Source organism: Panthera onca, chromosome B4 (genome assembly GCF_046562875.1).
Source record: "Panthera onca isolate mPanOnc1 chromosome B4, mPanOnc1 haplotype 2, whole genome shotgun sequence".
NCBI classification, from domain to species: Eukaryota; Metazoa; Chordata; class Mammalia; order Carnivora; family Felidae; genus Panthera; species Panthera onca.
In genome coordinates this window covers 78,484,385-78,500,690 of record NC_138345.1, presented here as the reverse complement: position 1 = coordinate 78,500,690, position 16,306 = coordinate 78,484,385, and the positions used below count along the sequence as shown (strand labels likewise).

The following is a 16,306-nucleotide window of genomic DNA, read 5'->3' as shown; positions in this document are numbered from 1 at the left end:
AACTGGCTCAAATATGGCTTGAAAGAGCAAGGAATGGAGATGGAGTAGGGTTTTTATGGTGGCTAAGCGTTATGCCAGGCTGAGGATTCCCACATATGGCTTGAAGTTCCCACTAGTCACAAAAAAGGGAAGGAACATCAAGACTTCTTTCTTATCAGTTTTCTCAGATGTGGGAAAAGGGGAAGAGGGATGTATAGGGGGCTTAGAAGCTGTCAAAGGTCATTATAGTAAGGGTGGCTCAACATTTAAAAAACCCACCACAATTATATAATGTATAACATTAACATTAACAGAATAAAAAGAGAAATCAAATGGTCTCCTTTGCCCCATGAACATATACAAAACAGACAGCAAATGTTATACTTAATACTGAATGATCAAAACTTTCTCATTGACACTAGGAAGGAGACAAGGATAGCTATGATCACCACAATTATTCAACATTATACTGGTGATCATAGCCAGTGCAATAAGGCAAGACAAGGAAATAAACATCTTAAATATTGGAGTGAAAAACAACAACAAAAACAACACTAACACCAACACTGCACTTATTCGCATATTACATGGTTATATATGCAGAAAATCAAAAGATTCTTCAAGCTATTAGAATTAATGAGTGAATTTATCAAGGTTACCAGAAAATTAATATAAAATCAATTGTATTTCTATATATTAGCAAGAAACAATTAGAAAACAAAATTTAGAAGATCCCATTTTTAGTAGCATCAAAAATATCTGTTACATAAGAATAAAGATATGCAAAACTTATACACAGAAAACTACAAAACCTTATTGAAAATGACTAAAAACTAATAAAGCAAGGTATATACAGTATTCATGGATTGGAAAACTCATTATTGTAAATGTGTCAATTTACCCTAATTTAACTATGGATTCAAAATCAACAACAGTGAAATTATGGAAAGAGCACAAATGTCCATCAACTGATGAATGGATAAAGAAGATGTGAGATATATATATGTGTGTGTGTGTGTGTGTGCGCGCGCGTGCGCGCGCAATGGAATACTACTCAGCAATGAAAAAGAATGAAATCTTGCCATTTGCAACAACATGGATAGAACTAGAGGGTATTATGCTAAGAGAAATAAGTCATTCAGAGAAAGACAGATATCTTATGACTTCACTCATATGTGGAATTTGAGAAACACAACAGATGAACAAATGGGAATGCAAAGGAAAATAAGATAAAAACAGAGAGGGAGGCAAACCATAAAAGACTCTTAAATACAGAAAACAAACTGAGGGTTTCTGGAAGGAAGGTGGGTAGAGGGATGGGTTAAATGGGTGATGGGCACTAAGGAGGGCACTTTTGGGGATGAGCACTGGGTTTCGTATGTAAGAGATGAATCACTGGGTTCTACTCCTGAAACCAAGACTACACTGTATGTTAACTAACTTGAATTTAAATAAAACAAACAAACAAAAAACAAAGCAATTTCAATCAAATTTCAGCTGGTATTTTGGGGAAATTGATAAACCTATTCTAAAATTTGTATGGAAATGAAAAAATCTAAAATAGTAAAAAAAAAAAACCTGAAAAAGACAAAATTCTTATAGTTCCAGATATTGAGACTTTTATAAAAATAGACTAAATAAGAGTGTAGTGTTGTGAAAATGACTGAAAAATGGACCAGTGGAACAATATATGGAATCTAGAAACAAACCACATAGGGACTCACTTGATTTAGGACAATGTTGCCATTGCAGTGCAATCAGGAAAGAGTGGTTTTGCACAACAAATACTACAAAGTCAGTTGACTCTCCATATGGCAAAAAAAATGTATCATGAGTCTTAATTCAGATCATAAACAAAACTCAATTTTAGCTGTATTATATTGTCCTATATGTGAAAGAGAAAATGATTGTTTATTTATTTATTTATTTAAAATGTTTGTTTATTTATTTTGAGGGGGGGAGAATGCAAGCAGGGAGAGGGGCAGAGAGAAGAGGAGATAAAGGGATAAATTCCCCAAGAAGATATTACAATCCTTAATGTGTATGCACCCAACAACAGAGCATCAAAATACATGAAGCAAAAACTGATAAATGACACAGAGAAACAGATGACTCTACTATTGTAGTTGTTGACTTTAACAACCCTCTATTATTAATTGAGAGATCTAGTAGGCAGAAAATCAGTAAGGACATAATTGAACTCAATAGCACCATCAGTCATCTGGATATAATTGACATCTATCAAATACTTCATCCAACAGCAGCAGAATACACATTCTTCTCAAGCTTACATGAAACATTGGCAGGATAGAAAGAATAGAAATCATATAATCTATGCTTTCAAACCACAGTGGAAGTAAATCAGAAATGAATGACAGAAAAATAACTGAAAAATCCCCAATTATGAGGAAATTAAACAACGCACTTCTAAATAACACAAAAGTCAAAGAAGAAATATCAGGAGAAATTTTAAAAATAATTTGAACTAAGTGAAAATAAAAATACAACTTACCAAATTTGTGGGATGCTGCAAAAGCAGTGCATAGAAAGAAATCTATAGAACTGAATGCATACGTTAGAAAAGAAGAACCATCTAAAAATCAATAATCTAAGCTTCTACCTGTAGAAAGTAGAAAAAGAAGAGCAAATTAATTTCAAAATAAGCAGAAGAAAATAAATAATAAAAACTATAGCAGAAATAAATGAAGTAAAAGCAACAAATTAATACAAAAAAACTCAATGAAACCAAAATCTCGTTCTTTGAAAAGTTCAATAAAATTAATATGCTCCAGCCAGCCTAACTAAGGAGAAAAAAAAGAGAAAAGACACAAGTTACTAATATCAGAAATGAATGAGTGGACATCACTATGGATCCCATGGACATTAAAAAGATAATAAAAGAATACTATGAACAACCCTATGTCCACAAATTTTATAACCCAGATGAAATGGACCAATTTCTTGAAAGACACAACCTGCCAAAATTCACATAAGAAGAAATAGACAATGTCAATAAGCATCTACCTATTAAAGTAACTGAATCAACAATTCATAATCTTCCAAAATAAAAACATCAGGCCCAGATGGGTTCACTAGTGAATTCTATGAAACTTTTAAGGAAGAAATTATACCAATTCTCCACAGTGTCTTCCAGTAGAAAGAAGCAGAAATAATACTTCCTAACTCATTCTATGAGGCCAGCATTGTCTTCATATCAAAACCAGACAAAGACATTACAAAATAGGAAAACTATAAATCAAAATCTCTCATAAACATGGATTCAAAAATCCTCAGAAAAATATTAAAAAGTTGGATTATAACAAAAAGAATTATAGACCATAAGCAAGTGGGACTTATTCTAGATATGTAAGGCTGGATAATTATCCAAAAATCAAGGACTGTAATTCATCACATCAACAGACTATAGAAGAAAATCACATGATAATGTCAGTAGATGCAGAAAAAGCATTTGACAGAATCCTCCACCATTTAAGATTAAAAACTCTCAGCAAGCTAGAAATAGAGAGTAACTTCCTTAACTTGATAAAGAACATCTACAAAAAATCTACAACTAACATCACAGTTAATGGTGAGAAACTAGAAGCTTTTCCACTAAGATCAGGAACAAGGCAAAGATGTCCCTTCTCACCACTCCTTTTCAACATTGCACTGGAGTTCCTAGCTAATGTAATAAGACAAGAAAAGCAAATAAAAGGTATATAGACTAGGAAGAAATGAAACTATCTTTGTTCACAGGAGACTTAATTGTTTATGTGAAAATTCAAATGAGCTGACAAAAAATAATCCTGGAATTAATAAGTGATTATAGAAAGATTGCAGGATATGCAATGAATAACTGAAATTTGAAATGAAAAACCAAACTCCATTTACATTAGCACCTCCAAAACTGAACTACTTAGGAATATATCTAGCAAAATGTATACAAGATCTATATGAGGAAAACTACAAAATTCTAATGAACAAAGTCAAAAAACTAAATAAATGAAGAGACATTCCATGTTCATGAATAGAAAGACTCAAAAATTTCAAGGTATCAGTTCTTCCTAACCTAATGTATAGATTCAATGAAATCTCAATCAAAATCACAAGTCATTTTTGGATATTGACAAACTGATTCTAAAGTTTACATGAAGAGGCAAAAGAACTGGAGTTGTCAACATAATATTGAAGGAGAAAAACAAAGTTGGAGGACGGACACCATCCAACTTTAAGACTTACTATAAAGCTATGGTAATGAAGACCATGTGTTATTGGTGAAGGAATAGATAAATAGATCAACAGAATAGAACAAAGATCCCAGAAGTATACTTGTACAAATAAAGTCAACAGGTCTTCGACAAAGCAACAAAGGCAATATACAATGGAGAGTCAGACTTTTCAACAAATGGTGATGGAACAATTGGACATCCATAAGCAAAAAGTGAATCTAGATATAGACCTTATGTTTTTCACAAAAATGAACTCAAAATGCATCATAAACTAAAATGTAAATGCAAAACTATAAAACCCTAAAAGATAAAATAGGAGAAAATCTAGATAATCTTGGCAATGACTTTTTAGATACAACACCAAAGGCATGATTCATGAAAGCAAGAATTGATCAATTGGACTTCATTAAAATTAAAAACTATTGCTCTGCAAAGACACTGACAAGAGAATGAGAAGTCAAGCCACAGATTGTGAGAAAATATTTGCAAAAGACGTATCCAATAAAAAAAAAGACTGTTGTCTGAAATATAAAGAGCTCTTAAAACCCAACAATAAGAAAACTAATAACCAATTAAAAAATAAACTAAAGATCTTAACAGACAGCTCAGATACAGATGGTAAATAAGATACACAAATGGTAAATAAGCATATGAAAAGATGCCCCTACCGTATGTCATTAAGGAAATGCAAATTAAAACAATGAGATACCACCACGCACCTTTTAGAATAGTGAAAATTCAATACTCTGACAACACCAAATGCTGAGGAGGATGTGGAGCAACAAGAATTCCATTCATTGTTAACGGGAATACAAAATGATACAGCCATGTTGGAGACAGTTTGGCGGTTTCTTACAAAATTAAACACACTCTTAACTGTATTATCCAACAATCACCCTCTACAGTACTTACCCAAATGAGCTGAAAATTTATGTCCATACAAAAACCTGCACTTAATGTTTATAGCAGCATAGATTCACCAGCTGTAGCAAACGTACCCCTCTGGTGAAGGATGTTGATAGTGAGGGAGGCTAAGTCTGCGAGGGCTCAGGGAGTACATGGGAACTCTGTACTTTCTGCTCAATTTTGCTGTGAACCTAAAACTCCTCTAAAAAATTACAGTATATTTTTAAGAATGGTACAATCATTTTGGAAAACTAAAATGTATTTACCATGTCAGGGGGGAAGGAGTAGGGGAAGGGTACATGTGAGATGTGCCTGGCTGGGCTGGCTGTACATTCCCTCTTGATGCAGCAATTCTATTTGTAGCCATTTATTTATGTAAAATGAAAACATATGTCCACACAAAGCCTCATGAGTATGTTGCTAACTGTTTTATAGATGGTAATAAACTGGAAATAGTTTAGGAACCTATCAGTCAGAATGGCTAAAGAAACTGTGGTATATTCATACAATGGCGCATCACTCAGCAATAAAAAAGAACGAACTATTAATTAGCAATGAACTATCACAACAACGTGGATGAATCTCAGAAACATTTTGCTGATTAAAAAATCCAGACGCACACATATAAATGACATATAAATATATAAAATAATAACAAATAAATATATGTATTTTTAAAGTGTATACTGTTTGGTTCCATTTATATAAAGTTCTAAAATAAACACATTAATCCAAGGTGGAAAAAATCTAAAAATAGTGATTGCCCAGGACAGCGGGATTATAGGAAAAAGGACACAAGGGAATGTCCTAGAATAATGGAAATGTTCTCTATCTTGATATTGTATGGATTATGAAAGTGCATGAATTTGTCAAATTTGATTGAACTCCACACTTAAGATCAGTGCATTTCACTGTATGTAAATTATGCCTCAATTAATTTAAAAACATTTTACAAGAAAGAATATTCCACCCTTCAAGTTTTCTATAGTGGATATGGGAGAGAAAGAAGGGAATTGGGAATGGAATCTAATTTACCCAATCAACAGTTTCTGCCACAGGGTCCAAGCATTTCATATTGAATGTTCTTCTTTGTCCTTTTGGAAAAATCCAGGCTGTTTCTGGAAGCAGCTGAGGAAAGGGCAGAGGAAAATGGGAAGGAAGTTAAATTTATCAGATCCCCTTGAGGTCTCCTTTGCCTCATAAATTCCATGGACTTGTGCCAGAATATTGATCTGTCACTAATCCCAACCCTAGGCTTAAAGTGAGATTACAAAGGATTAACAGATGAAGTTGCCACTAAATGCCAAGAAATCTCAGAGGAGAACGTTTGAGCTATGTTTGCTCTCTAGCATATTCACACTAAGACTCGGCTGATTTTGAGATGAGTTTTTTGGGTCAGAATTACTCCAAATTATCCTGAATTGGGGATAAATTAATTACCCAATGTATTCATCATTAACTAGACATTCTGCCTTTGCTGATATATGATCCTGTCACTGTGTTCTTTGCCAAAATCGTGTGTATAAACCTTGAGAAATACAAGGGAAGTCCTACAGTTTAGTGCATACTGTATGTTCACAACAGCCTAGTAACTAAGTAATACAATTTTGAAAGTTTCAATACTGTCTGAACCTCTGTGTATATCCTAGAAGGCTGCACTCTCTACTCCAACTTTGGTGCTACTGCCTACAATCTTTATGCATGTGGCTGCATGTGTTTTTTTCAGTGGGTCCTCTGTAGGTATGGGACTGGGTCTGTGGGATTCCCTCTGAACAGCATCATTCTGCACTGAGGCTTGCAGGATTAGGCACTTAGTATTAAACTTCTGATGGATTATGACAATATTGTATCTCTCAGTCTCATCTGCCAGCTTTCCACCCAAGGAGTCAGAAAGACAAGGCAGACTTTGCATGGGCTCCATCTCCAGGACTTCCCTCTTGCCTTCCTCCATGCTGGGAAAAATGCAAGGAGTACAAGTTAACCCCTGGGCCCCAGAACAAAGGCCTTCTTCATTCCATGATGATCAGAAGGCACCACGGAAGGGAGGCTGTCCTGGCAGAAAGAAGAGGCTGGGTTCAGCAGCCTGCTGGGGAGGAGGCTGACTGTCATCGGCGTTACTCAGGTTGCTTGCTTTAATTTCTCTCACATAGTTGCGTGAACTATCACCCTTTGTTTGACTCTTGTTATGAAGGTCTGGCCTTCTCCACCCTGCTTCTCTGGGAAAATATAACTCCCCTGAGCTTCACCATGGGACATGATTCAGGAACACTGGGGAGGTTTCATTGAAGAAATCCATTTCTAACCACCCTGTGGGTCCCCACTACCTATGAACACAGCCCTCTCCTGAGAGTGGAAGCAAGAGGAGAGGGCAGAGGACAGGACTCTAGAGGAGAAAAAAAGCACAGCTTAGACCCAGGGCGGCAGTCTAAAAGTGGGTTCCAGAACACAGGACGCCTCCCTGCAACCAAAGATATAAAGAATCCAGGGCAAATGAATCAAGTACAAACTTGACATTTTGAGTGTGGTGGGATAAGAAAAGAGTAAAATCACAAGGGGACTCACCATGGGGTCCCTTCTGTCTAACTCGCCCACCTCACTGTCATAGGAACTTGTGGCAGCTCTCATGAATCTTTCTCTAGCTGACATCACTCATGGTCAGGGTCACCAGAATTGATTCCCGGGGCATTATTCCCTGGCAGGTAGTGATGACAATTTTTGGGAAAGAGATCTTTAGATATATTAGAGAGAATATAATATAATATAATATAATATAATATAATATAATATAATATAGAATGTCTTATCAATCTGTAAATAGGAGAAATACTTGTGTTGGGAAATGAAACATAGTACTTTATACTGCTGGTGCTATCTGGTGCACATGGCAAGCTGGGAAGTTGATAATATGTTCAAGTTAAACCATCCTCTGACAGGCTAAATAGTTGAATGTAAAGTTCCTGCTGCAATTGAATTATACCCCATATTCAGAGATGAGTCTGCTCCTACGCTGGAAAAGCTATATAGTCAGTACCAAAGGAGGCACTGATCTGGTCACATGTGCTGCTTGATAGCAGCCTGTCCCTGCGTTCACAACCCTGAGGACAGAAGAGGACCGACCCAACAGCAGGTGGCTCAGAGGAGACTGACTCCATAGGACAGAGAAGGCAGCTTGCTGGGCTCCCACCAAAGACCCAGATCCTCTTTTTCTCTGGCCACAGTTTCCTTCCAGCCATTTGGGTAAGGAGCTGCTTCCACCCTCGAGCAGAGCTTTCCCCTGTCCTGCTGCTCTGAGTACCAACAAGCTTGTAAATCATACTTCTGCTACTGTTGCTCTTCTGGTTTCCATGGCTCTGAGTGGCTTCTAGGAAGAAGTGCAAACTCCACCTGTGACTTCCAGATCCTTACCAATATGACAAATCTGCACTGCTGTTATCATTTTTTTTATCCCCGCCCCCTCTGCCACACACACAGCTGCATCTGTGTTTCAGTTCTTGAAGATTCTCATGAGTTCCTGAACTCATCAAGCTTCTTCATACTTCCATTATAATAATGGTATTAGCTCATCTTCATTGAGAAATTCTGTGCAGGCACTGTGCTAACGCCTTTATGTTACTTCCTATAATCCTCACAACACTGTGAAGTAGGTACTATGTTCGCCCCCAGGTTACAGCTGAAAAATGAAAGTTTTCAAAAACACATAGGAACCTAGTTATGAACCTGAGCACTCTGTCTCCAGAGCTCATGCTCTTTTTTAAAAAAAAAATTTTAATGTTTATTCATTTTTGAGAGATAGACAAAGTGCAGAGGGGCAGAGAGAAAGGGAGACACAGAATCTGAAGCATACTCCAGGCTCTGAGCTATCAGCATAGAGCCTGGTGTGGGGCTTGAACTCACAAACCATGAGATCATGACCTGAGCCAAAGTCAGACGCTTAAATGACGGAGCCACCCAGGCACCCCTAGAGCCCATGCTCTTAACCAGGGGTTGAACAACTTTTTCTTTAAAGGGCCAAATAGATCTACTATTAGTACTACTAAAAAGTAGATCTTTTAGTATTTGCAAGCCATACATTCTCAGTGGCAACAACCCAACTACACCATTACAGTGTGAAAGCAGCTCTAGACATAAATATTGGGCAAAATGCATGCTACTGCCACCTGACTTGCCAACCCTTCCTACCCTTCCTGGCATCATCTATGCCAAGCCTAAAGCCTTTATCCCAAGAGAGTAGAGCAGATCAGAACACTGCACCATGGGAAGGAACACATCTTTCCCAGAACTGGGTGGAAGCACATTTCTTGGTCAGCCATTGTGCAACCAGGGTGGAGAGAAGGAAGCCATTTCCATCATCTTGAGAAGGTATCTCTTTCCTGAAAGATGCTCAGATAGCACCTCCTTTGATATTGTGCACCCCAAAACACTGGGGAGATGGGACATTTATAAGATAGCACCAGGAGATTTACTCAGGTCATCTCAATGTGTGAGTTTCTCCTTTCTCTGCTGGTTGCCATTTCACCCTGTGTTTCTCACAGAATGCCCGCAATTGCTCTCAACACTCCTTGTGCTCAGTGCTTACTCTGTGGACCTCATTCCTCTCCAGACCAAATACCACACTCATTTCACAGCCTTATTTCCCTCTGAGGTGTGTAGCCAGTTTAGACTGCAAGTGCTGAGATTAGAAATATAAATTTTGAAAGAAAAAAAAAAGAAATATAAATTTTGAATTTACTTGTGACATCATCACACATGTAAGGACACATTTGTATGATTCACTGTTTCTATATGCCCCTCAACTTTCTGTACACACCCCATTAAGGAGTCTGCCTCTTGATTCCTAAGAAACGTCAAAGTCTGTTGGAATCAAAATTCAGTGATTCCTCAATGATTTTTGTCCTTACTCACTTTCAATTCCTTAAGTTAAGCTCTAAGTGAACATTTCAAAACAGGACAGAAAAGGTGTCTATGGATTCTAGTTGGAGAGAAAATTTTGCATAATAATCAGATCAGTGGAAGACCAAGCATTGGGGAGACGGGTGCAGAGGTCAGGCCTCTGGGCAGAGTGGCCCTTGGTGATGTCTTCTGTCCTTTCAGGAAACTGCCAGTTGGGCAGCTTATCACACAGGACAGAGACAAAATGCTCATCTGGCAGTGTAAAAACTCAACTCTCCAGTTCCTTTGCCTTTCAAAGGGAGTTATGTCCCCAATATAGCCACCATTTCCATGCCCAGGCCATCAGGAGGAACAGCCAGAAGCTCCAGAGAGACAGGTACAAACATGGTGAAAAAACACTGCAGGCCACTTCTTGCTCAGGCCTCTGGGCAAATGCCTATAAGAACTCAGACAGTCGCAACCTGATGGGAAGGGTGTTGCTGGTAGAGGAGAAAACCTGTGTGGGAAGGGGGCACACAGAGGAGTGTCTGAGTAAGCAGAAGGAAGGGACAATTATCACAGATCAGCTCCTTGTCTCCTTTGTTTGAGAACATGACTAATTCCTGACTTCAGTGAATTCATACGCAGCCTTATTGTGTTGGGATCATCAAGGCTGGAAGGCAGGAGAATTTCTCCATGACTAAAGGAAGCCAAAGAAGCAATCTTCATATTTCATACCTTTAAGAGGCTGGGAGTGATCTCACTATTTGTAAAGATCAGCCCTTCCCAATCTGCAAGCTCACCTTCCAGGACGGAGCCCAGCCCATTTTCACCATATATAAACTGCTGCCGGGAGGCTCATCTCACAGATCTGCTCCTCTCAGCTCTACCCTCCAGCCTCTCACGCTTTCTTCAGCCTTCCCTCTTCAGGAATCATGTCTAGCAAATCCACCGTGAGGAGCCAAAGCGTCAGCCACCGTGGCTTCAGCACCAGCTCAGCCAGAGTCCCAGGGGTCTGCCGCTCTGGCTTCAGCAGTGTCTCTGTGTCCCGCTCCAGGGGCACTGGTGGCCTCGGTGGAGTGTGTGGAGGAGCTGGCTTTGGGAGCAGGAGCCTCTATAGCCTGGGCGGCTCCAAGAGGATCTCCATCGGAGGGGGCAGCTGTGCCATCAGTGGCGGATATGGTGGCCGAGTTGGAGGTGGCTTTGGCTATGGAGGTGGAGCTGCCAGTGGATTTGGTTTTGGTGCCGCAGCTGGTGGTGGCTTTGGGCTCGGTGGTGGAGCTGGTTTTGCTGGTGGCTATGGGGGCTCTGGCTTCCCTGTGTGCCCCCCTGGAGGCATCCAAGAGGTCACCATCAACCAGAACCTCCTCACTCCTCTGAACCTGCAAATCGACCCCACCATCCAGCGGGTGAGGACTGAGGAGCGGGAGCAGATCAAGACCCTCAACAACAAGTTCGCCTCCTTCATCGACAAGGTGAGCCAGGAAGACCTGCCTCCACTGGGATGGCAGGCTCCCCAGACTAGACAATCAGTGAATGTCCTACTGGGGTGAGATTCAGGAGGGAGGGAGAAGGGGACTCAGAGGAGCTCTCCCCTGGGATGTCAGATGGCCTCCATGTTGACAACAGGCAGAAGGCGATGGAAATCACTTGAAACCACTGGGTCTCTTAATTGTCCTTCATCCCAGCCAGGGAACAATACTCAACTTGTGTTATCCATGAAGCAAAATAAGGCAATGAGAGAATAGAATCGGTCAGCTTTACCTGCTGAACATTCTAAGAGATTAAATAATAATTCCAGTGGAAAACTGTTCTAGGGCTCTGGACATGAGGAAAAAGGTGAAAGAAAAGAAAAAGATTTCTGAATGAATTAAAAAAAAGGGTCAGAAATATTTACATAAAGATAGAAATAAGAAAAAGATTTCTGGCTGAATTAGAAAAAAGTCTCACAAACATTTACATAAATATAGAAATGCAAAATGTGTAGAACTAGAGCATGACCATTAGGGCATTTGTTATACAGGGCAATCATGCACTAAAGCAGAAGTTAATGGAATCCAGTAATTAACTGAATTGGATTAAATCGCTAGTTTCTGCACATTTAACAGTCCTTTACCTGAGGTACAATTTAAATATAACTTTCCACTTTGTAACAGAGAAATACTATGTTTTTAAATGTCTATTTAAGTATTTTGAGAGAGAGAGAGAGAGAGAGAGAAACTGAAAAAGAGAACAGGAGAGGGTTACAGGTAGAGAGACAGCACAGAGCCTGACAGGGGCTAGATCTCACAACACTGAGATGATGACCTGAGCCAAAATCAAAAATCAGAAGCTTAACTGAATGAGCCACCCAGGCACCCCAGAAATATTTTTCACTAGATGTGTGGTTGTGCTTTTCAATAAAAAGGGAAGAAATGTTGAAAGACGCTGATAGGCCAAATAGCTTAGTTGGTGAGAAGATGTCACAGGTCCATGGAAGAATTTCACACTAAGACCAGTGAGGTTGGAACGAAATAGGGTTGGGGGTGCAACACTATCAGCCTGACCCTCTGTACGTGGTCTGTAATAGCCCAACCTGGGCGACTACCCAAAGTGCGTGGGCACCTGTCAGGTTACATCTCTTTCTCCCTGGCTTTCTCTGGCAAATAACAATCTTGTCTTCTTCCAGGTGCGATTCCTGGAACAACAGAACAAGGTCCTGGACACCAAGTGGACTCTGCTCCAGGAGCAGGGCACCAAGACCGTGAGGCAGAACCTGGAGCCTTTGTTTGAGCAGTACATCAACAACCTCAGGAGACAGCTAGACAGCATCCTGGGGGAGAGGGGCCGCCTGGACACAGAGCTCAGGGGCATGCAGGACATGGTGGAGGACTTCAAGAACAAGTGAGCACAAGGACAGAAAGGGCTCCATTCCCTGAAGTGCACACATCAAGACTATTGGGTGACTAGGTCAAGATGTGGGCCTGATTCCATAGCAAAACATGTGCATGGAAATGAAACTCACAATTGTTGCCGAAAACAACCCAAAATAGCAAAAAGGCCATAGAGGTGCATGGGGAGAGAAAAAGATAAAAACAATTTAGGGACCCCCAAAAATCATTTTTGTGGCTCACTGGCAGGAAGCTCTTTTTGGGTATATCTCTTTTATGGAAAGTTGGGATTCCAGGACACTTTTTCTGTATCATCCTTGCCACTGGCTCAATTATGTCTTACCCTCTTCTGTGTCTAGATACGAAGATGAAATCAACAAGCGCACAGCAGCAGAGAATGAATTTGTGACTCTAAAGAAGGTGAGCTGCTGAAGATCAGGGGTTCATGTTCCTTTCTAGAAAGAAAGGACTCTTGGCCCCTGCACACATCCAAGAGGGGAGTAGATGGGGAGACTAAAAGGTGTTCAGACTGGGAAGGAAGGCTCAGCTGACTCCAAGGTGTTGGCTTGTTCCCCAGGATGTGGATGCTGCCTACATGAATAAGGTTGAATTGCAAGCCAAGGTAGATGCTCTCATGGATGAGATCAACTTCACCAGAGCCTTGTATGAAGCAGTAAGCATCCCCACTCCTCTTTTTTTGTTGTGATGGGGCTCTGCCAAGGGTGGAGGATCCTGGAGTGGGGTACGTCTGTAAGGCCAAGGGAAAGATGATCTGGTGATCTTATGCTCTGCAGGAACTGGCTCAGATGCAAACCCACATCTCAGACACTTCCGTGGTCCTGTCCATGGACAACAACCGTAACCTGGACCTGGACAGCATCATCGCTGAAGTCAAAGCCCAATATGAGGAGATCGCTCAGAAGAGCCGGGCTGAGGCTGAGTCTTGGTACCAGAGCAAGGTGAGCCTTGAGTTGACAGGTGCCCAGGATTGCCTGTGTCCTCTTCCTAGACACCAGCAAGCCTACCCCCTTCGCTGGGAAAATCACCTCAAGGAAGCTGATGATTTCTCACAGGTGTGAACCCTGCACTCACAGAGCAGGCATTCACAGAATTTATGTGCTTTTTGAGTAAGTCAAAGAACCCCGCTGCAGGAGGCTAGCTACATAGATAGGGATCTAGTGATCCTTGCTTTTGTCTTCACCCTGAGTCGGCTCCCTTGGAAACATAATACAGAACATTGAGGGCCTCCAACTGAACTAGGCAGCCAGCATTGCATGAAAAAGAGGGGCTGTGATCAGTGTACAGTATTCAGTGACCTTGCCCTGTCAACTTTCTCTAAAATGCCTTGGTGAGAAGTCACTAGCTCTGGGTGTGTTAAATGCCAGATTGAGAAGTCAGGTCACCATTAGCATGTGAAAACCCACATGCACCACCTTCTCTCCCTCTGGACTCCAGTATGAAGAGCTGCAGGTCACCGCAGGTAGACACGGGGATGATCTGCGCAACACCAAGCAGGAGATTGCTGAGATCAACCGCATGATCCAGAGGCTGAGATCCGAGATCGACCATGTCAAGAAGCAGGTACGGTGGGGGCTTCTGGAGAAGACAAGCATCGCTTCCTCACTCAACCACCAGGCAGCCATCAGCCACCATTTGGGAAATGCTGGGAATTGGGGGAAGAGCAAAGAGAGGGGTGCATGTGGCTCCCACCCTCAGTGAGTTTCCACATATGAGGACAGATGAGTGCTAACCCTACAGAATGACACAACCGCATGACAAGAGCAATCTCAATTAGTCAGAGTGTAGAAAGATCATCCAGGGACTTTTGAAAGAGATTACTTAAGGAGAATGCTTGGTTTAGGAATACAAGAAACAAGTGGGGAAAGAAAAGGGGAGGTCCAAAGGGGGGGGGGCAAGATTGTTCTAAATCTGCTCAACATCGAATTGAAACACAAGTTGAGCAGTGACCCAGGATGAAGATCGGTGTTGCCCAAGCATGTTAGAAGACCTTAGGAGTGAGGAGGACAAGATCCCAATGGCCAGAAATGAAACTCATAGCCTTAAGTGAAGATGTTGGTAATTTTGTATAAATTAGGGGGCATCCCCATGAATCATGAGAAAAGGTTCTGGTCTGGCTTTGGAGACAGCACTCAAAACAAACTGAGTGGGTCCATTTTTCAACTATGCTGGTATTTGGTCCAGTATAGGGTCTCCCACCCAGCCCTCAGAGAAGGTGGTTTAAAAAAGGCATATATGTCCTCATGTGCCTCCCAGACTAGATAAATTGTGCAGAACAGACAAAGACTGGGAAAAAATGTGGTAGAAGTCCCTTACCATCGTATCTGGGCTCTGGAACTGTTCCTCACTAGAAAGAAGTATGGCTACTCTCCTGGAGAACTACATTACGAGTTCCTTCTGCCTATCTTCTTGCTCTAGTGTGCCAACTTGCAGTCCGCTATTGCTGATGCTGAACAGCGTGGGGAGATGGCCCTCAAGGATGCCAAGAACAAGCTGGCTGATCTGGAGGATGCTCTGCAGAAGGCCAAGCAGGACATGGCCCGGCTGCTGAAGGAGTACCAGGAGCTGATGAATGTCAAGCTAGCCCTGGACGTGGAGATTGCCACCTACAGGAAGCTGCTGGAGGGCGAGGAGTGCAGGTGAGTAACTCACACAAGCTCCTCAAACCTCTGAATACATGTCCATGATGTCTGGCCATGAGCACAAGTTGAAGGCATTCTAGTTATCGCCACAATCATGACTCTCAGAGAATCTTAAAAGGCAGTTTGCTCATGGGTTATCCTCACATCGAGGCTTCCCACTCTGGTCCAGTGGTGGCTGTCTGAGGTCTCACGGTCCCTGTGTTTTCTCCCTTCCTAGGCTGAGTGGGGAAGGTGTTGGACAAGTGAACATCTGTAAGTACTTGGCTTGCCCCTCTCCCTTGCCCTTAGCCCTTCTGACGAGACTCAGACTGGCAGAATGAGCTCACTGTGTCCTGTGTGTCCTTGTCTCCCTCCCCTTCACAGCTGTGGTGCAGTCCACTGTCTCCGGAGGCTATGGCAGCGCTGGCGGCTATGGCAGTGCCAGCGGTGTGGGCAGTGGTGCAGGCCTGGGCGGAGGCAGCGGCTACTCCTATGGCAGCGGCCACAGCCTGGGAGCTGGCTTCAGTTCCAGCAGCGGCAGAGGCATTGGGGGTGGCTTCAGCTCCTCTGGGGGCAGCAGTTCCACCATCAAATACACCACCACCTCATCCTCCAGCAGGAAGAGCTACAAGCACTAAGTCCTGCCATCAGCTCTTGGCCCCACGTTGTCCCATCTGCAACTGGATTGCCCTCTCTCAGGCTGCTTCTCCTCTCCCGTCTCTGGTTTCTTACTCTCTGACTCTGAGCAGAAACTGCTGAGTGCCTTCATTTCTCATCACTGCCTATACCTGCTCCACCTGAGCTTCCACTGCTC

The 16,306-nt window shown here is 41.7% G+C and overlaps 1 protein-coding gene across 1 annotated transcript; it reads left to right on the top strand.

The window, feature by feature from the left end:
* The first annotated feature begins 10,868 nt into the window (after positions 1–10,868).
* On the top strand, positions 10,869–12,951 carry LOC144616816 (keratin, type II cytoskeletal 6A). Its single transcript, XM_078449185.2, has 2 exons — positions 10,869–11,458; positions 12,652–12,951. The coding sequence occupies exons 1-2, from the start codon at positions 10,919–10,921 to the stop codon at positions 12,868–12,870; spliced, it is 759 nt and encodes a 252-aa protein (XP_078305311.2). The 5' UTR covers positions 10,869–10,918; the 3' UTR covers positions 12,871–12,951.
* The last annotated feature ends 3,355 nt before the right edge of the window (positions 12,952–16,306 follow it).